This window comes from Geotrypetes seraphini, chromosome 19 (assembly GCF_902459505.1).
Source record: "Geotrypetes seraphini chromosome 19, aGeoSer1.1, whole genome shotgun sequence".
NCBI classification, from domain to species: domain Eukaryota; kingdom Metazoa; phylum Chordata; class Amphibia; order Gymnophiona; family Dermophiidae; genus Geotrypetes; species Geotrypetes seraphini.
In genome coordinates, this window is record NC_047102.1 from 24,982,941 (window position 1) to 25,004,485 (window position 21,545).

General features: G+C 40.3%; 2 protein-coding genes across 6 annotated transcripts in view; one reads left to right on the top strand and one right to left on the bottom strand.

Annotated features, from left to right (window-relative positions):
• The window catches only part of SERGEF (secretion regulating guanine nucleotide exchange factor), a 280,295-nt gene extending 269,052 nt beyond the window's left edge, over positions 1-11,243 (top strand). The window contains exons 12-13 of one of the 2 annotated variants that reach the window (XR_004537545.1): positions 4,460-4,593; positions 8,907-11,243. The gene's annotated coding sequence lies outside the window, so the exon portion shown is untranslated. Of the gene's footprint in view, positions 1-4,459; positions 4,594-6,761; positions 7,090-8,906 lie in introns of those variants that run through there. The other variant, XR_004537546.1, reaches the window with a different exon arrangement.
• KCNC1 (potassium voltage-gated channel subfamily C member 1) overlaps positions 7,430-21,545 on the bottom strand; it is a 229,017-nt gene continuing 214,901 nt past the window's right edge. The window contains exons 3-4 of one of the 4 annotated variants that reach the window (XM_033927951.1): positions 10,366-10,554; positions 7,430-7,494 (exon numbers count right to left, since the gene is read on the bottom strand). In XM_033927951.1, coding sequence (XP_033783842.1) covers positions 7,430-7,494; positions 10,366-10,554 — 254 coding nt within the window. Of the gene's footprint in view, positions 7,495-8,158; positions 8,316-10,365; positions 10,555-21,545 lie in introns of those variants that run through there. The other 3 variants (XM_033927953.1, XM_033927949.1, XM_033927952.1) reach the window with 3 other exon arrangements.

Consider the following 21,545-nt stretch of genomic DNA (forward strand, 5'->3'; position numbering starts at 1 on the left):
TTACATGTGATATACCACTAACAGGGCTGAAAAAGGCATCAAGGTGGTTTATAAACAATATAAAAATACAATAAAAAGTGATTTACATACAATATATAAAATACAGTGATAGACTCTTCAAAATACCAGAAACTAGCCTTATAAGACTAAAACCCCTCCCTCCCTAAGAGCCTCTTCTACGAAAAGCAAAAGTTAGTATTACCATAAGTATTGTCCATGTCTTCTTTTATGTATCATTTTTTTTAATGTAAATCGCTTAGAAATTATAGAAGCGTTTTATCAAATTTTTAATAAAACTTGGAACTTGGAGTAACAAAAAAAGAGAGAAAAAAATGATAAAAGAAACAAAATCACTAAAGTTAAAAGGTACTAAAACAAAAATAAATTATTGCAACAGATGAGCCTTTCATTTATTTAGAATGAAAAAATAATTAAACATAAGAACATAATAATTGCCATCTCCGGATCAGACCCTGGATCCATCAAATCCGGTGATCCGCACACGCGGAGGCCCCGCCAGGTGTAACCTGGCATAGTTTTAGTCCCATATCACCGTATGCTTCTCAAGGGAAATGTGCATCTAATTTACCCTTACCCGTATCACTCTATACCACTCTTAAGGAGATGTGCATCTAGAACGGTGGATTCTGCAATTACTTCCTCTGGGAGAGCATTCCAGGTGTCCACCACTCGCTGCATGAAACAGAACTTCCTGATATTCGTCCTGGACCTGTCCCCCCCTCAGCTTTAGTCTATGTCCTCTTGTCCATGTCACACTGGACATTGTAAATAACTGCTTTCCCTGCTCCATTTTGTCGAATCCTTTCAGTATTTTGAAAGTCTCGATCAGATCCCCTCGTAGTCTCCTCTTCTCAAGGGAAAGCAAAACAAAAATTAACAACCCTCCCTTTTACAAAGTCACATTAGGTTGTTGTTTTTTTTAAATTGCTGGCCGCAACAGTATTAGCTCCGATGCTCACAGGAATTTGCGGCTTCGTAAAAGAGGGAGAAAATTTTGAGCATTCTCTCCCCATAGCAAAAGAACAAAAAAAAAAAAGAAGTATATTTGTCACTATCTCTCTTTCCCAGCCGTGGCCCAGTAAGGTGATTATGGAACAGAAGTGGTTCCTGGCTGTTACTACTGTGCCAAAGGAATAATACTAATGATGCTAGCTGACTGAAAGCGGGTCTATTTTGAATATCTATGCGCTACACAAGAGAAAGGAAAACTCAACCCCACGCAGCGCAAAACGCAACAAAGAAACAAGTGGGGAAAGGACTGTGTGCAACAGCCTCTAGAACAGGGGGTGTCAAACCTAATCACAAAAGGGGCCAAAATCTCAAACTTAGGCTAAGCCGTGAGCCAAATTTTTAAATTAAGGTACGCTAATCAATTTAGCGCGCGCTAAGTGCGCACTTTAATAAAAAGACCCCTTAGTTTTAGTAGAAGTATAGGGTGACAGCCTCTCCAACCCTACGCCGGCTCTGTGATGTAAACAAAATTGTTTTTAAAAGACTTTTTTTCTGTGTTGTAGGTCCTAGTTCACGCTTGCTGTTTAACACCAGCTCTGGCAGGATACACATTTCAAATCTGACATACACTTCCCCTTCCGAATTCGCGGTGGTTAGGGACAGAGCCGGCTCGCGAATATTAAAAAAACATGAATAATATTTGGGCCAGTTCTGCCCCTAACCACCACTTCCCCCGGCTATTTTAAGCTCTGAAAGCCACACCCCCCCCCTTAAGCCTTACCTGGTGGTTTAGCGGGTTTTCAGGCAGGAACGATCTTCCCACGCTCCTGCCCCGTGCAGATCGCTCTCAGGAAATGGCTGCCTTGAGCGCCCGTAGTCTCTCGAGCCATTTCCTGTGAATGATCTGCACGGGGAAGGAGCATGGGAAGATCGCTTCTGCCCCAAAAACCTGCTAGACCACCAGGTGAGGCTTAAGGGGGGGGGAGGGCTTACAGGGATTAAAATAGCCCCCAAAATGAAAAAGCATTTTTTGTTTTAAAACCGCGAATAATCGAATCCGTATATACGGAAACCACGAATACAGAGGGGGAAGTGTATTGTAATCACAAACAGAAAATAAAATTATTTTTTCTACCTTTTGTTGTCTGGTCATTATTCAGATCATGTTGTGGTCCCAGGCTCTGGTTGTCTTCTGATAACTTGCTTGTCAGAGTCTCCTTCTTTTGTCTTCCGTTCCATTTCCCTTCCCTCCCCTGGAGGTCTGGCATCTTTCCTTTTGGTCCTCTGTTCCTTCCCTCACTCCATCCCGGCTTCCCTTTCTCACATTAAAGCAGCCTGCAAGAGGATCGTCGATCAGCTGTAGCAATCCTAGCAGGTTACCGTCGGCCTCCGCTGCACATTCCCTCTGCCGCAGTCCAGCCACTCCTCTGAAGTACGGGACCATAAGAGGGAACGTGCTGTTGAGGCTATGGCAGCCTGCTAGGATCGCTACAGCCAACCAGCGATCCTCTGCAGGCTGCTTTAATGTGAGGCCGGGATGGAGGATTTGGACCAAATCGTGAGCCAAATTTAATTACCTTGGGACCTGTGTTTGACGCTGCTGCTCTAGAACAAATGCAATTTATTAGGAAAAATCATAAGATAAAAACATCACATATGTAAATCCAAGCCAGATGAGAAGAGAGAGAGATAAGGAATGAGAGAGGACCTCAGAGGGATTTTCACTGATAGGGGCTGGCTCCAATTTTTTCAAAAAGAAAGAAAAGGACATGACAATTTATTTAATAATGAAATAAAATTAAACAGTTCATTTTGTTTCAAGGGAAAGCACACTCCTAAAGTATTTACAGATTACACCTGAAACAATTCAAATAAGGAGTGCGCATTAAGGGGAGACATTTTCAATTACCTTAATTGTCAGCAATGTCAAGCCACTCTGGACTGCCTCTGTTTGCATATATGTAACAAGGATAGGGCTTTTTTTGCACAGATCTGCACGTAAAGAATACAATGAAAACGTCCATGCCAATTTTCAAACAAGGTGTATTGTTTCTCTTTGAAAAATGAAAAGCTCTAAAGTTTCCCACACTAATATCACAAGCAACTTGTATATGTTGGCAAGGGAGGAGAAGGAAAAAATGTGTGCGTTTCTCTCCCAACCTTTAGAAGCAAAAAGAGAATGTAATGGCAAAGCAGCAGAGATGACCAAAGACCAGGATGCAGCCAACAGTGTCTTCAAAACAACTTTTAAAAATTTAATAAACAACTCACATTAAACATATGGAGAAGTCCACAACTATAATAAGGACCTGAGCTGTTTTGGGTATTCTGCTTGTATCAGGAGACCAGTGTGCAAATATCAAATGCACAGAATTATATATAGGACACAATAGGAAACCTATAGGTGGATAAAATATCACCCCCCCCTAATTGGCAAGGGATTATTATAAACAGTTGCAGCATCAAAGAGTCAGTCCAGCAGCTCTTGTCCACATGGGAGTCCTCCATGTTTTATGCGAGCTGTTCAATTAAGGCTTGTTTTGAAGACACTCATGGCTGCATGGTCTCTGATCATCTCTCCTGTATTGCCACTGCTCTCTCCCACCCTAAAAACACACCCACCAGAACACCGCTTTATAGCTGGGCACTACGGAAGTCCGAGCTCACTTTTAGGCAGGCACAGAAGGGCAGGTTTAAGACAGAATCATTGATGCATTATCTTTGAAGTTTGTCTACTAATTGCACGACAAATTAGAAAAAAAAGAGGAAGCAAAAACAGACCCTTGTGTGGGATTACAGAGATCTCCAGTGTTTATCATTTCCCAAATGGGTAGACCTGAAAGTTGTGTTAAAGGAAGGAGGGGGGAGGAAGAAAATCCGGGTCATGATGTTGTTTCTTACTCATCCTGTCCCATTTTCTTAATTTCTTTTCTTCAGTGGTCTTGGATGCATAAACATTGGCTGGAACACTGCCAAGGCTATTAAACCATCTAAGGAGGTGACAAAGAGGCTGCCTTTAAGTCCAGGCAACTCAAAGCCAGTGTACCTAGAACTGAACTGACAAACAACCTGTTTAATTACTCTGGCAAGCTGAAAGAAAATGGTCTCATTTGTTTCCTTGAAGTAAAGGTTGCACTGTAGATAGTTGCTTTGCTTTTTAGGTTGTATGTGTCATTGGAAATTTGGCACTTTTTTTCTGTCTACAGAAATGGGCTGGCACTTTGGACACAGGAAAGAAAATTCGTTTTGCTACTCACATAGGGTTCCTTTTACTAAGCCACGTTAGGGCTTTGACCCGCGGAATAGCGCGCGCTAGACCTTAATGCCAGCATTGAGCTGGTGTTAGTTCTAGAAGCGTAGCACGCAGTGTAGCACACGGTAATTTCCTGCGTGCGCTCAAAACGTTAGCGTACCTTAGTAAAAGGAGCCCATAATTTCGCCTTCATGTTCATTGCAATATTTCTTAATACTCTTCTTTTTCTTATAGCGCACTTGCTTAGTGGTAAAACGGTCAAGATCAAGAGAAATACGAAAAGAGAAATTAAATTCTTGGTGTTCCAGCTGTGGGACTGGGGACATTAGAGGGACTCTGGAAACTTGCAACAAGCTCCCTAAGAAAAGGTAACATATCAATCAACAGAGAATGTGTTTACATTTTTTTTTTAATACACAAGGAAAAATAATTGACTTTGGTCTTATCCTCTGGGCCAGTGGTTCCCAACCCCCAGGTCAGTCGGGTTTTCAAGATAGCCCTAATGAATATGCATGGAGCATATCTGCATTCCTGGCATCTCCATTATATGCAAATCTCTGTCATGCATATTCATTAGGGCTATCTTGAAAACCCGCCTGGCCTGGGGGTCCTCCAGGACAGATTTGGGAACCACTGCTCTGGGCCTTGGAGGCATTCAGTTCCCTTGTTTTGGTCTTTGGTCTTTGGCCTAGGTCAGTGGTCTCCAGCTCAAACCCTTTGCAGGGCCACATTTTGGATTTGTAGGTACTTGGAGGGCCTCAGAAAAAATAGTTAATGTCTTATTAAAGAAATGACAATTTTGCAGGAGGTAAATCTTTCCTTTTGGCTAAGTCTTAATAATAATATTGCCATTTATAGCTAGAGACATATGATCAAGAAACTATTTTATTTTACTTTTGTGATTATGATAAACATACTGAGGGCCTCAAAATAGTACCTGGCGGGCCGCATGTGGCCCCTGGGCTGCGAGTTTGAGACCACTGATCTAGGTCATGAACAAACTATGGGCTCCTTTTACAAAGGTTTTGAGCGCACGCTAGCTGAAAAATTACCGTGTGCTAAAACCGCTAGCGCACCTTTGTAAAAGGAGCCCTATAGGTTTGTGCATCAGCAGAAACAAACATTGGCCCGGGAGATAGCGAAAGAAAACCTGGATGCCTATAGTAGACTTTTCACGGATAATCTAAAAATGGACAGAATTTTGATAATATAAGTTAAAAAAAAAAGCTGAAAAATGTGTTCATTTTTTAAAATTAAGTAGAAAAATATTTATTTCTTGTCACGAATATACTTTTGACATTGCCAATAACGTATCCAGCTGTTATGAGGGGGTTATTAAACCTGCCTTTCATTTTTACCCCAACTTTACCCCAATATTTCTTCATCGTTTCCTCCCCTACAATAGACACGCTCTTGCTTTTCAGGTAGCTTTCTTTGATAAGGATTTTCAACAACTTATATCTTCAACCCACTCTTATCCACATTTTAGAAAACAATTAAAAACACTCCTTTTTTCTAGGTTTATAGCTAATTAGACTCCCTCCATATGATGTTCTCTTAATTATACTCTCTTTATTCATCTTTTGTATACCGCGTTGAACGTTACGGCTCTGCGGTCTAGAAATCCGATATTATGTAAGAGAGAAGGATGTAGTTCTTCCACTTTCAGTATTGCTTGTTACCTGTCCAGTACCCTGAGTGGTTTCAATACCTCCTGGTCAAGAAAAAAGGTACTTCAGCAGTTTCTTTTAGGCTGTATACATTGGAAGGCGATTGGTTACAAACGCTGGACCTGCCTAATGACTCTAGGCCAGAAATCAAAGCTAGTTTTCACAAACGTGTCCATAAACCCCATCAAGATCATCAAGTCAATGGAGTTCTTATTCTTTTTAATTTTATACATTTTGCTTTTTATGTCTAGAAAGGTATAATTCAATCAAACACATTAGCATGTGAATTCTTGTTTAATGTAAAGCATAACAAAATTAAGAGAAATTAAATCATTTTATTCATCAACTATAAATCCCAATTTTTTATTGCCATTGATGGACAGAATACTCTACTTTGATATTTCTAATGGTTATCTCCAGTTAGTACTTTGTGTTTCACTGCTGCAAATGTTCCAGCCATCCCTGTTTTCCTTGTAGGCTCCAGTAACCATTTTTTTGTACTGTATCGGAACCTGTATATTCCCCAGAATTTCAGCTGACAGCTTGACTGCATTTTATTCACAACTTCAAGAAGTCACTCCATAAATGATCACTTAAGAAAAGAATTCTGCTTTACATTATACAGCAGGCAGTGAAATCATGATATAAAAATTTATTTCATGCTAGATTTCTATTTGCATAACATTGTGCATGCATTTGTCTTAGAAGTACTAAATTGCATACAATGCTGTTGTTTTGCTTCTTGAACTTTGAGACAAGTTGATACTCAAGTTGGCTCCTGAATCTTGTAATATGTCCCAGCTTTAAAATTACACTTAAAAAAAAAATCCATACTGTTTATTTAATATGAACAATCTGTAATGTAGGTTCTTCACGTTGGATCTATACACCAATAAAGTACAACATAACCAGTGCTGGAAATGAAGTCTAGACCAGCTGTCACCATCAGGTCCCTTGAGAGGTCCCATGTGTCACAAGCATGCCAACAGAAACAGGGAGGGGGGAAAAAGGAGTTCTTCAAATTTCTACAACTCTAGTTTGATAAAAGTTCTGGATTTTCTATGTTGGTGATGTTATGAAGGCATGGTCAATATGACCGATGACTGCCTGATTGCACTTTTAACCATTTACCTTGTATTCTATATACATAAAAAAGAAGCAATCCATAGCGAATAATGTACAGTTTTATAATGTTTTACATCTGGCTACAACAATGTATGTAAAAGTAAAGAGCTTTGAAAGAAAATATATAACTTTTTGCTTTAATTGTACAGTATCAGGTTTTTGTGTTTGTTTTTTGTTTACTTCATGCAATTCATGCTAAAAAAAAAAAAAAAAAGAACAGAATCTACAGTTTGTTACATTTTGGCCGTAGAAAAAGCCTGCATCTTCAGAACATCTCTTTAACCAAGACGAATCATCCTTAAAACCTGCATGGAGCGAGTTTGCTTGTCCATATGAGGAGGTCTTCTATGTCTGCACAGTTCCACACAGATGGATATTAGCCACCCTTGTCCATCTCCATTTCACCTTGTCAAGTCACTCTGACTGCCTCTGTTTGCATATATTTAGCAATGACAGGGCTTTCTTTGCAAAGATCTGCATGTAAAGAATACAATGAATACTTGAACTTCTTCCATGCTCTTTCAAATCAAGTTTGGCATTTAGTTTTATAAAGAAGGGAGAAAAAGATAGTACTGTATAGCTACATGCAGAGGCAGCCATATTGTTCTCCAATGGGAATTCTATTTTCCATGCAGTCAGCCAGACTCGAGACCTCTCTATGGTTTATCTGAGTATTGCTTTCAACTTTTAATAGGTGCCCATGCAAAGTTTCATTTTACTGTGCTTGCTTGCTCAAACTCCTGCAGGGTTCCTATGGCTCAAAAATATCCTGAGAAAAGTGAATCTTCAGTCGTTGGTAAAGTTTCATCTCTGACAAAAATGCTAACCCATTCCGTAAAAGCCAGTGGATCCACCATTAGCCAAGAAAGAAAAGCATTATACTAGCATGGTGCACCATTTTAGAAAAGAAACACCCTTTATCCTGTGTACCAATATCATGCAGCATATGGCCTACCAGTATTAGTTAATGCCCATCCGTAATTTTTTTTTCTTTTCTGTTGAACAGTTATGTCACCTAATGTCAACAGTAGCACCATTTTCATTAAGGCGCTACTGTGCGACATGATATATTTAAACTTAATTACCTGGAGTATATGCAACATAACACAGGCTGATTAGATATGAAGCCTTTTAGACCATCCCTGCTACTGATCCATGCTACAAAATGAATGGAATGAGAGACCAAGAATGTCTCAATGGACAAGGAGAGTTGTAGGGCGGAGACACTGAAGACAGTCCTACCACATTTCCACTTATGCCAGCTATTCTGTTAAGGCTCCGTGACATTTCATAACCTTTATTGAAAGAAGAATGCAAAGTAGAGCATTGGATCAACAACAGAATGGACTAGTTCAGTAGCATTTCCATGCATTGACATGCTGAGAGTAGTATCACTTGGAAATCTATTGAAAGAGCTTCCAGCACAAAGATGAGGAATACATTAAGTTTCTCTTAGAGGTCAACAGAACACAATGTAACCTAGTAGGTAGCTCCATAGTTCTGTTAAAAAGAAAAATATTACAGAACATGAAACATAGATTGAATTCTCCTTGGCAATATAACACTGTCTATAAACAATAAGTTAACCTTGACCTGAATCATAAAAAGGACTACATTTGAGTTTTGCAAAGGTAAGGACTTGCAGAACATTATTTAGAATATTAGCTCTAGTAATACTGAACAAATGGACCGGGTGTAAATTGTGATGTCTTCCATAGAAGCAATGTCATTTTCCAGTTAGGCAAATTAACATCTTTGGATAAATCTTTCATTGATTCAATTAAAAGGTATCACAATTCGTACAGAACGCTCAGAAATCTTTTGGCAACTGATCTTTGCTTTCTTGTTGCATCTTGATTAATTTTTTTTTTTTTTTTTTTTTTTAGCAACCGGATAGAGACTACTTATAGCCAAAATATGTATCCTATCGCCACAGTGATACTACTCATTGGCTTACATCATGTAAAAAAAAACCCCAAAAACCCCAAACCATTTTGCATGCAGCTATTGTTTCATTTCCAAACATGCATGAAAGACAGCTCAGCAAGTTCACGCAGAGATGCACAAGATGGGGTTCAGCTGGAACAATTATGCTCTCGACAAGTTTCTAATGGGCCAACAATATGCTGACATTTATTACTCTTTATCCAACTGGACTCTTTATTTTTTCATTCATTGCAAAGAACATGCTTCTAGAGCAGTGCATCATGGGAAATGCACATTCTTCCTACCAAAGATGTGTCATTTCTCAGAATCCCATGATGCACTGGGACTCCGTGTTTAGCCTGAATTAGAGTCCCATGCTTATCCACTAAAAAAAAAATCAGGTAAAACACTTTGCTACAAAGGCAAATTATAGCAGAGATACTTTCATATGAAAGTGTTATGGTTCAACTATTTATTTTAATGATAGCTTAGGAATGATAATTACATATACTGCAACTGGCATTTACTATATAAACTGTTGCCTGTCATAAACGGCATGTGGGAACTCTAAAACCCCTACCACTGTTTGGTTTATATTATGTAGGCTTTGCATATTTTCTTAGTACTGAATATATACTGCACACCAGTGATTGACATTGATTAAATGCTGTGTGTCTCAGCTGAAATTGCTTCAAGTGAGTTTGCTCAAATCTGCAGTTCTAATCTTGACTATGTATGGGTATCCATACTTCTGATCAATTTAACTTTGATTAAAATATTTAGGCAAGCCATAATCTAGCAACTACATGAAGCCTTTCTAATTGATGCAAAATATTTTTGAAGCAAAGCCTTCATTCCTTTTCGTTGTTAAGGAAATCACATGACAACTTTAACAGATTAATGATAAAAATGCTTATCTTTTAAATCCTGGCTTTTATAATAAACTTATGGCAAAGAAATTTAGGCAAGTTTTTGTACTGTAGGCAGAGCTAGTCAAACGTAGTATTAAGGTTTCTTTTATGTGCCTACAGATAAATGTTTAAGATATTGCTGATATGTTGCAGTATTTGAGCTATCCAGATAGGCGAACTTTCACGTTATTTCTAAAAGTAATTATTAGGCATACCTTTGAGCATTGCAGTATCAAGGATGGCCCCAAATATTCCTTGCTGAATCTCCCTGGACAGGCTACAATGGAAGACTAACTACTTGTGCAGGCTGCACACAATAGCTAAAAAAATGTCACTTGCTATTTTCTTATAAGAAAACCGAATATGCAAACATCTAGATAGTTGCTTAGCTTCAGAAGTAAGTGCGTATCTAAGACAAGCCCACTATTTTTGAGCTAATCTGTAGAATTGTTTTTCTCTAAGTACTACTGTAGATGACTACCTAAGTTATTTGACCTTATCTACATACCCTTTCTTATTCCTCCATCAGACGGGCATGGGTAGTCCCCGGGGGACAAGAGGAAGCAGGGTCCATCTCTCTCTCGAGTGACAGAGCGGGTAAAGGACAGGCCCTCATCAGGCGATAGGGCCTGGTCTATGTGGGGGCAGTCTTCGTTTGCCAGCGCCGCCTTGGCCGCCTCGCCATTCAGTTTCGAATCTTCAAACATATAAGCAGAACGCTATTGAAAGACTGAGAACGGTTTTATTGTACTTAAGACTAAGTAGGGCTTACGTCTCTCTGCTTCATGCTGTTTTAAAAGGTAGCACATTTGCCCAGGTCACAGTGTTTACACTGCAGAAAGGAGATGAAAGAAGGAAAGGGGGGGGGGGGGGAAGTTGAAATGATCTGATTTGTTAACAAGCTGTTTCTACAAAATCGATCATTTCGATTTGTAAATACTCGAGATAGGAAATGGATTTCTATGGATGGCATTTTATGAATTGATGATTGGAATGCAGGCTTAGAATGTTTACCATGACAAACAGTAAAGACATGGGTTATTCAGGATATACAATAGTATTTTATAGTGCAATATGATGTAGATAAATCTTACTTAGGGGTCATTTTACTAAGGCGTTCTAGCCGATTTAGCGAATGCTAAATGCTAACGTGTCCGTAGAATATAATGGACGTGTCAGCATTTAGAACGCACTAATATTTAACGCACGCTACATCGGCTTAGTAGAAGGACTCCTTAGTGTACTATGACATTTCCTCTAGTACAGAAAGAGTTAAATCTCCTGTGTAGCACGAAAAATGCAAAATCCTCAGGGTCAACTACTGACTTCCTCTAGAATTTCAAATTGTCAAATATCTACAGTAGCAACTAAAAGCAAACAATTTTGTGTGACATAAAAGAATAGAAAGAATAGGTTTATCTTATGTAATAAAAATTGTGATGTGCGTATTTTAATTAAAAAAAAAATTGAAACATATGAATGACCTTTAAACACTGGCATTTCTTCAATGTAATGCTTAGAACACAATATGGCAGTGTTGAGGAACTGTCCACTAGAAGACTAATGTACTCAAATGCATTAACAGCGACAGCTTATATTTCATGGTCCATGTTATGACTGGCAAATGACACTTTGCTTTCATTTACAAGGGTTAAGGTGAGCCTCCACATTGACTTGCTATCGCAAAATCTTAGCTGCACCGTATCAAGGTGCAGTTAAGCCTTTTTTTGCATTCATAGATCGGCGTTCACTTTTGCATGCTCTGGCTTTTTGTGTGCTAGTTGACAAGGAGCAGTTTTGCATAATACTTCAACTTAGAACATCAAGCTTGCATTGAAATTCTTGCAAGCTAATTACAATACATTAAAAGTAGGTCGATATGCCTAAACTAGATTGCATGCGTTATCATCAGTTGTAATGCCTGTTAATGGTTGACAAGTATAAGCACACTTTGGTACCTTGGTCTCTTAGGTTATTTAAAAACTTGCTACAGTGTTGCATGGGTTTTCAATAGATGCAAAGATAAAGGTATATGGATGGCAGCAGAATATGGGCTGAAAAAAAAGAATGCATCTTCTGATGTCATCTACTATGACATCCATTTTTGCAATGCCAGTACCAACAGAGAAACACAATATACTAGATTATCTGTACAGGATGAAGCAAACGAGAGTTTTTTGCCCTTTTCTCAGCAACCACTATGAATGTCAGTGTGAAATTGTACAGCTCTTTTTGTTGCTACAACTATCTACTGTACATTTATGTGCTGAGTGGATAGAGATTATCTTTAAACATGGCAAAGTTACAGACTTTTTAGCATGGCCATTCAGCAATTTTTGTACATTTTTGCATTGTAAGTGGCCGATTTTGTAAACCTTGCATGCCTGAGAGGAGCCGATTGCCGCGTGCACCATGCTTGCTGTTATTAACATCAGAGTGATGTAGTCTTTTGTCTGGGGAGCACTGGTGGAAGTCTATTACAAGCTCCGCCCAAAGCCGCAGCCGCTGAACTCAAGGAAGTGATGCATATGATCTGGGACAGCCTGGCAAGGAGACCAACTGACAAGGCTGTTATGAACTTCCCAAAGCGACTGAAGGCCTGTGTTAAAGCTTAGGGTGGAAACGTTGGCCCTGATTCTATAAAGTCCATCTACATTTAATTGAGTAATAGGCTTAATCAGTGCCTATATTGGCACTCTAAATCTCACAATCAGCTGTAATTAGACTTCACTGAAACTTAGACGCCTAACTCAAAAAACTCGATTCTATGAAAAGTAGGCACCTAGCCCAATGCACCTGTACTAAAAGTGGGCATGGTTAGGGGGCGGATCATGAGCGTGTATTTGAGTTGGACACCACCTCTTTGTGAATCAGGTATCTAGGCATAGAAAACCCTGGCATAAATTGGGGTCACCTAAATATTAGGATGCTGAGCAACGCCTAAGCACGCTTAGGTGATGCTAAGTGTGATTCTATAATGGGCGCCTAAGTTGTATAACTTTAGGTGGGTTTTATAGAATCAGGGCCTGTGAGCATTCAGTGACTGCGAAATTCTTACACATTGTTAATTCTATCATTTGATTGACATGACTTTATTGTGGTTTAGCTTGAACAATTTTAACACACAAAAATGGCTAGGTAATATAATTTCCATTGGCATTATTGCGCTAGAGGTTGGAGCTTTCGTCAACTAAGAAAATGTTTTTGTGATATGTCTCCAACTTGGATTTAACTGGAAGTTGGCGAAACGGAGCTGTGTCGAGCCGAGACAATCATTTGTTGGGACTTGGATAAGTCTAATGATTGGACTGTGATTTATGACCATTGTGTGCTGGGACTTACATAACAATTTTGAATGAAATGATTTTTGTTTTATATCTCATATCTTTTTAGATTTTGTGCACTTTAGCACTCAGCACTTTTGATATATATTTTTTGAAATTATTCATTCAAGGGGTGGGGCTTTTTAGAGCCGTTTTTTTCGGCCCTCTATTTTGCTTTTAAAGCCTCTCACTGAGCATTTATTCACAATAATTATTTATCATTATAGAGACCAAATGATGTACAGGGCAGGACTTACCCTGTTTCCCCGATGGTAAGACACTGTCTTATTTTTTTTGGAAGGCCAAAATATGCTCTAGGGCTTATTTTCGGGGGGATGCCTTATTTACATTTTTTTCTAAAAAGGGGGGGCTGTCTTATTTGACGGCTGAAGAATCGGTCGGCCGAAAAATCGTACCATGTATGGCCAGCTTTATCCATCATACCATATATTGTACCATTTAATGTCCCCAATGTTCTCCATCAGGGAAACACAGTAAAGAGATTATTCTGTAGTGCAGCATCAGAGGGGACTTGACAATGTGAAACCATTGTTTATATACCGTATGCATTTTAAACAGGCTTTATATACAGTAAGTGGTATTGCTCACAGCAAAAGAAACCTGTCTGCGTGTCTCACTTTTGGATGTTCTGGCCGTGAACAAACTCCTGCAGTCTCCGTTAGGGAGGGATGAGGGAAGCTGCCTGTGTTTCCTTGCGCGGAGTCACGTGCGCGCGCTGCAGTACTGTCACTTCCTCCTCTTCACTTCATGACGAGGCGCGGCACGCAGCCATGGAGGCAAATACGGTAGACGGAGGGACCACATGGAGTGACCCACCGTACCACCCGATTCGGGTAAGCGCAGGTATCGGTGGGTGGCTTATTTGCGGGGGGGGGGGGGGTGCCTTATTTTACATTTTTTTCTAAAAAGGGGGGGCTGTCTTATTTGATGGCCCTGCCTTATCATCGGGGAAACAGGGTACTAAGGATTTTTGTAAACCTGGTGCTGGTCACCTAAGGGTTTTCTGCCTGGGGCCATAAAAAGTTATTAATACATTGAACTTTGGCCCGTACTGAGGTGTTTCACGTTTATTAATTCTTGTCTATTTATAGCCAGTGGACGTTCTTTGAGAGCTCAATCAGGGGTACTGCCAATGCTTTTTTGTTTTGTTATATTATAATTTTGGTAGTTTTCTTAGAGTTTTTGGTTGCCTTTTAGGAAGTATAATACTGTACCAGGAACATCGATATAGCTTAAAGATAATTAAATGTTGTTTATCGTCATAAGTAAGCATGATGGCTACTACTACTGCTACTTATCATTGCTGTAGCGCTGAAAGGCGTATGCAGAGCTGTACATTTCATATTCAATAGACGATCCCTTCTCAGAAGAGCTTACAATCTAAAATGGGCAGACAGGACATCTCCGGATTGGGGGAGTTTTTGGTAGAAGGAATGAAACAATGGGTAAAGGTATCGGACAACGAGTGGGAGTTAAAGAGTTGAAAGCAGCTTCAAAGAAAGCTTTTAGCTAGAGTCGGAGCATGACGTATTGACTCTGGCAGCCTAAATAACTAAGTAAAATTTCTCACTGAAATTCAAAGTGGTTGCTAAGAAAACAGAAAAAAAAAACCTCTAGAGGGTTACTTGTTTTTGCCTCATGCTGTAGATTGTAGTAGAAAAATAAATCTACTAGACGTCTACTAATCCATTGGATAAGTACCATAAGCCCAGCTTATAGTCATATAGAATAATATATTTCCTATCCTAAGGTCGAAAACGGCCTCAGACCTAGAGTATATACACCGTCTGGTGCTGGTATCCCACTCTGTAATCGCTCTTGATTGTAATCATCAGCCTAAACCACCATCCTTTTTATCCTTTGTTCTATTTACTGTTTACTTTCTAATTTATCTTTCTTAGGCCCTCTTTTACTAAGGTGCGCTAAGGGCTCCTTTTACGAAGCCGCGTTAGCGGCTTTATCACACGCACCTTTTTAGCGCGCGCTAACCCCCGCGCTAGCTGGAAAACTACCGCCTGCTCAAGAGGAGGCAGTAGCGACTAGCGCGGCCGGCAAATTAGCACGCACTATTACGCACGTTAAACCGCTAATGTGGCTTCGTAAAAGGAGCCCTATGTGTTTTAGCGTGTGTGTAACACGCGCTAATATTTATCGCACGCTGAAAAGCATAGCGCACCTTAGTAAAAGAGGGGGTTGGTTTCTATTAAATATTTTCTTTTTTAGTATTTATGCATTCTTATCGGCAGCTTTTAACAAAATTCTTTAAGCCGTCGCACATCACTTGCTGGGTTTTATGGCACTTGACAAACAAGAAAAACTTGCGGGAGGCAAGAACTATTCCAAACTAACAGTACTTATCTGAAATATTGCATTCAGCAGTAGTAACGTCTGACCGCCTCCAATCTTTTAAGCAGTCACCAATTTTCACAGCATAAGCCGCCTCAAACTTCACCAAGGCGGCCAGCGTTTCGCGGTTCAATCTTTCTTCCTGCTTGTTCAGGGTTTATTTATATTTGAACGGTTTTCTTTTTCAATTCAGACTTCAAGTCTGTACTACTAATTAGTTTATAGTGTCGGTTCCATTGTGTATGAACTGAATTATTTTACTCCTAGACTTCATCATATATACTGTACACACTGTATTTATCTTCAAGAGCAAAGAAGATCAGAGGAAAAGTATGGACTGTTTTTTTTACACTCTTTGAGGGCTGTGCTTTTATTTTGAAAGAAATGTATTACTTTGATTCCTACATTATGGTTAAAGTGCAAAGGAAATTCTCTCTGTTGGCAGTGTGCTATAACGGGCGCGTTGATGCGTTGGGAGAAGAAAGTCCTCCGCTTCTCCTGAGAATAGTGTCTTACAAAACATGTTCTTCAAGTATCAAGAAAAGTTCAAACGGGGAGATTTTGATTGCATCAGTTGTCTTTTTGAAGGGAGTGACTTAGAATAGAATATGGCAGGAAAAATGACTGTCAAGCCCTGCTAATTCTCTTAACTTTCTTCCTTCAACCAGGACTCAGGAGCTGATGGCACAATGGATGTGACAAGGCGTAGCCTAATAGCTAGGGTAGTGGACTTAGAACCAGGGCAATCTGGCTCAAGTCCCACTATGACTTCTTCCCTCAGGTATAAGTTTATTTATTAAATTTTCTATACTGGTCTCCCTGGGGAGCTCAGAACAGTTCACAGGAATTTATTCAGGTACTCCAGCATTTTTTCCTTGTCTGTCTTGGCAGGCTCACAATCTATCCAATATACCTGAGGCATTGGGTGACTTGCCCAGGGTCACAAGGAGCAGCATGGATTTGAACCTACAACCTTAGGGTGCCGAAGCTATAGCTTTAACCACTGCTTCTCCTCCCCACCCCACCCCCAACTAAACTGTGAACCCACTAGGGACATAAAATATGTACAGTACCTGAATGTGCACCTCTTTGATAGCTTTTAATTTTGAAGCTGGTATATAAGAAGATAAATCTGTATGCATTTTCTGCATATGCTTCTACAGCAGTACACTAGGGACAAGCATATTGGGTCTGAACCATTGCTGGTCAAGGCAAGGGCAAGAATGTAAACGGGAAATCTTGGTCTCAGGTCCGGGTCGTTTGGGCCTCTTGCCACCACCACAAAAATGGCCATGGTGATGTCTATTTCTTTTTTCTACATCAATTTTCCCTTAACTTATACTCAGCACCACTTTCCAGCTTCCTCTCTAGGATGCTACTCAATTAGCAAGACCTGTCTGCAGAATGGTCAGCCATCTTTCTTCACAGTATTGGCCTCCTTGATGCACCCAGCCAAAGCCATCAAGCTGTATATCATAGTTTGCATCACTGTAGTCCGAGTCATGGGATCAGCTCAAGCTGTCTGCCATGAATGTATAGATTTGAGATTTATGCATTCAAATTCTGATACGATCAACTCGGTATTTAAAAAAACTCAGCAATTTTCTCCTATTCCTTAGAGCATCCAACTCAATCAGAATCAGGACTGAGATCTGGTGCCATAAGCCATTCACTTGCCACTACCTAGGGATTTTTCCTGCAATTGACATCCCCTCCTTATTCCAATATCCCCACTGCAGCGATGGTGCTAGCCAAGAGTCAAGCACCAGAGATCCTTCTGTAACCCCACAATCATGAGTTCTGACTCTGGCCTCTAGGTGTCATCCTTAGGCAATGAACCTGAATCCCTGTGTACCCGTGTCTATGTATGTTATCTCCACAGTATCTCCATGCCCCATCCTAACCCGGGAAGAGGAAGATCAAAATCAGGGTCCTACACATGCCAATGTATTTGTTACCAAGCCAGCCCCAATTAGGTAGCTTATGTTAGACCATCTTAAGTTTTAGGGGGCAATTTTCAATTTCACTATACCACACAACCTCTCACTAAAGTGTTCTCAAGAAAGCTTTATCCAAATCTTTAAACTCCACAAACCTCTATGTGATATTATTCAGTCAGGTGAACTGGCACTTTCAAAAGGAGGGAAAAGTCTTCGATCCCCATCTACAGCCAGAGCAAATCTTGCTTGCAGACTAGAAAGGGAACCTACCTCATCGGCTTAAAAAAAAAAAACTCCTTCTGCCCCCACCTTCTTGATTTAAATTATTCAAATGTGAATTTAAATGATATCAAATGTGAATCTGTGTTAAGAGTTATATTGATACTGGCTGCCAACTCTTAAGGGCACAGTTCTTTAGTTAGTTTATTTTTGTCTATAAAGGCTGCTCCTATTGAAACGCCTTATTAAAGTAAATCAGCCACTTATCTTCAAAAGTATTGCTTTCAACGTTGCACTTTCTGGTTTCAACTCCGTTTCTCAAAGTTGTCAAATCCAATATCTGCTGACATTCTAAAATACAGAGGCCCTTTTACTAGCATACATTAAGCTCTTATGGAAAAATTCTATTTGTTACCTAAACATTGGCACTGACAAAAATTCATGCTTAGCGCTATTCTATAAACCACCTCTGGAGTTAGGTGTGGTTTATAGAATATATGTATCACTTGTTCGTGCGACTAAAATTTAGGTGTGGCCATTTACACCAACTAAAACCTGACATAAAGAAGATCTCTCTGGTAGACAGAGAGACGATAACAGAGGAGCATTCCGGGAGATTGGAAGGGGGTGGGGCGTGGGGGCGTGGTGAGGATCATTTGGAAAAAGTATAGTATGGAAAATTGGGAGGCAAGGTGTAGTAAGGAAATGGAGAACTTAGCTGGGTTAAAGATATGGGGATTGGAGGTAATGGAGTGGAAAGGGTTAAAGGAGCAATAATAGTGAGTCAGGAAAGATGAAAGGGATTGGATAGTTTGCTGTAGGGACTGAAAGGGAGCAAAGAGATTGGAGAGAGGGTATCTGGAGAAGGGGTCAGCAGTGAGCAGATGCAGGAAATTAGGCAGTGGTAGAAAGCCGGCCCGGCATTTAAGGGATGGAGAGGGGTAGGGCAGGGTTCAGGACAGTCACAGCGGCGGAAAGAAAGGGTTGGAGGGCAAGAGGGCCATTCAATTATTGAGTAAAAGGTTGGAGTTTAATGGTGTTTTAAGTTGGGGACTCATATGCGATACTGCCATGAGATGGACCATGGCCTTGCGGTACCGCAGACTCTGCATTTTGGGTGAAAATACAGCTGGTGAGGTACCGCCTGGCTGTGGAGGAAGCAAATTGTATTGTTATGGTGTTATGTCAATGTCACTGCTGTTAAGGATTATGTTTGTTCTAATAAAGCTGTGGTCAATGTATTTATGGGTTGTAGTTAATCTTTGGGGGTGAGCGAAGTAATGAAAGGCAAAAGGAATTGCAAGTGCCAATGTTAATATGAGCACCTAAATTGTGCACGGATCAGGCGTATTCTATAATAGTACGCCTAACTTTTAGGACCTCCCATGCCCCACCCACATCCTTCCCCTGGCCATGCCCTCTTTGGAGAGTCATGCGCTAGAATTTATATGCACCACTTTATAGAATACACTTAGGGCTAGATTCACTAAGCAAACCAATCGTCTACCGATCGGTTTGCGAGCCCTATGCGACCCGATTTCCCTCCAACCCGATTCAGTAAACTGTGTCCCGATCATCCTCCGATCCGCGCATGCAAATGAGGGGAATCGGCATGCAAAGCAGGAAGGACGCGATTCGGTTCATAGTCTTAAGTGCGCGAGACAAAGGCGCACCGACAATTGCGCGCAAGACTTCATTGCGCCATAGGAAAACCTTCTTTTAAAGGGCTCCGAGGGGGGGGGGTGTTAGTGGGGAACCCGCCCCCCACTTTACTTAATAGTGATTGTGCTGGCGTTGGGGGGTTATGGGGGATTTTAACCCCACATTATACTGGAAACACCCCCTCCCCAAGATGGCAGCGGGAGACAGCGTGATCCTTATTAAGTAGAGTGGGGGGTTCCCCCCCACACCCCCTCCGTCGAAGCACTTTAAAAGAAGGTTTTCCTACAGCGCGATGAAGTCTTGTGCTCAATTGTCGGCGCGCCTTTGTCCTCATGCGCTTTTGTCCCGTCACCATGTGATTCACTACACTTTCCGACTGGCTGGCCAATCAAAAAACAAGTGACTGGTGAGGACCAGTCGCTTGTGCTAAAATCCTGCTCTCTGTCCCGATTCTCCTGCTCTGGCCTCTCTGCTCTCTGCCCTGCTTCTCCTGCTCTATGATCCGAGAAAAAACATGGTTTGGAGCAAAGTGGGGTTGATCCTGATACTGATATAAGCCCCTCAATCAAACAACTAACACAAAAATTTTGGGAGTCTTAATAGACAACAATCTCACTTTCCAAGCACACATCAGTGCTCTCGTTAAAAATTGTTTCTACAGGTTAAAGATGATCCGTTCGCTTGCCCCACTTCTCGATTCATTTTCCCTTAATACATTAATTCACTCCTTAGTTATCGCAAAATTAGATTATTGTAACTCCTTATTAAAAGGAGCTTACCAAAAGGATATAAGACGTCTTCAACTCATTCAAAATATTGCAATAAAGATTATTACAGGTTCCAAAAAGTTTGATCATGTCACACCTCTATTACAAAATGCTCATTGGCTGCCTATATCTTACAGGATTAATTATAAATTAGCTCTTCTAGTTCATAACACATTAAAAACCAATACTCCTGCTTTTATAGATAGGCTCCTGATTCCTTACAGTTCATCCAGAGTTCTCAGATCAGCCTCTCAATCTACCCTTAATGTTCCTTCACTGAAAATTATCGGAACCCGCCGTGCTTCAATTTTCTCTGTTACTGCCCCAATGTTATGGAATTCTCTCCCTTTGTATTTAAGATTAGAACAAGATTTGCAAACTTTTAAAAAGAACTTAAAATGTCTTCTTTTTAAAGAAGCATTTAACTGATAGTTCTCTTTCTTAATTATATCAGTTAATTCCTGAGCAATAATATCAGTTAACTTCTTTTCCCTTAAATATATACCTTTATACTTCTATAATGACATTTTTTAGGCCTTTTTATATTCCCTACCTCCCTAATGTGTTTTCCTTATATGTTCTCTTTAAACAAAAATTGTATTTCTTCCCTATTTTCCCACTGTTTCCAGTTTTCTTTTGTCCAAAGGATGTTACCCTAGTTTGTGTAGTATAACATTATGTATAAGTTAGTTTTGTTTTTAAACTCTGTTTTTAATTTTGTAAAACGCTTTGAAATTGGAAAAGCGTTTAATCAAACAATTTAATAAACTTGAAACTTGACTGCCACCCCGAATCTCTCCTGCCCTTTCCTGCACCGAGAGCCCGTGGTTTTAACCCACGGGTTTAACTAAAGCGGGTTAAAACCACGGACTCGCTGGGCTAAAGTAGTACAGTAAAAGTTTTTCTAAAAAAGTCACGGCTCATGGCTAGACACATGCACAGACCATCTGCAGATGGTCTGCGCATGCATCGGGATCGCCCACTATCGATCCGTGCGGCCGGAGAGGGGCGTTCCTCTGTTTCTGCTTTGGGAATTCGTCGGGCCTGCACGGATCGGCCACAGATCGTGAATGAAATGCAGGTTAGTGAATCTAGCCCTTAGAAAGTTATGCATGTAACTTCCAATTTGGGCCCTTAATTGCCTGCTAATTTGGCAATTATAAGCGTGGATTGGCTTGTTAACTAATTAACTTGCACACACAAACTGGTAATGTGCAGCGATTTGCACATGCAGCATTAGTCACGGGACATAAAATCCAGGGGCAAACGTGAAAAACCGGCTTCTGTGCAAACACATTCAAGCAATTTGCCGCATTTTTCCTGCTTATACTTGATAAACTGTGCGCTATTGAAATTTTAGCAACGTACCAAGGAGCAAAAAGATGATCCACAGAAGGGACTGCAAAGATC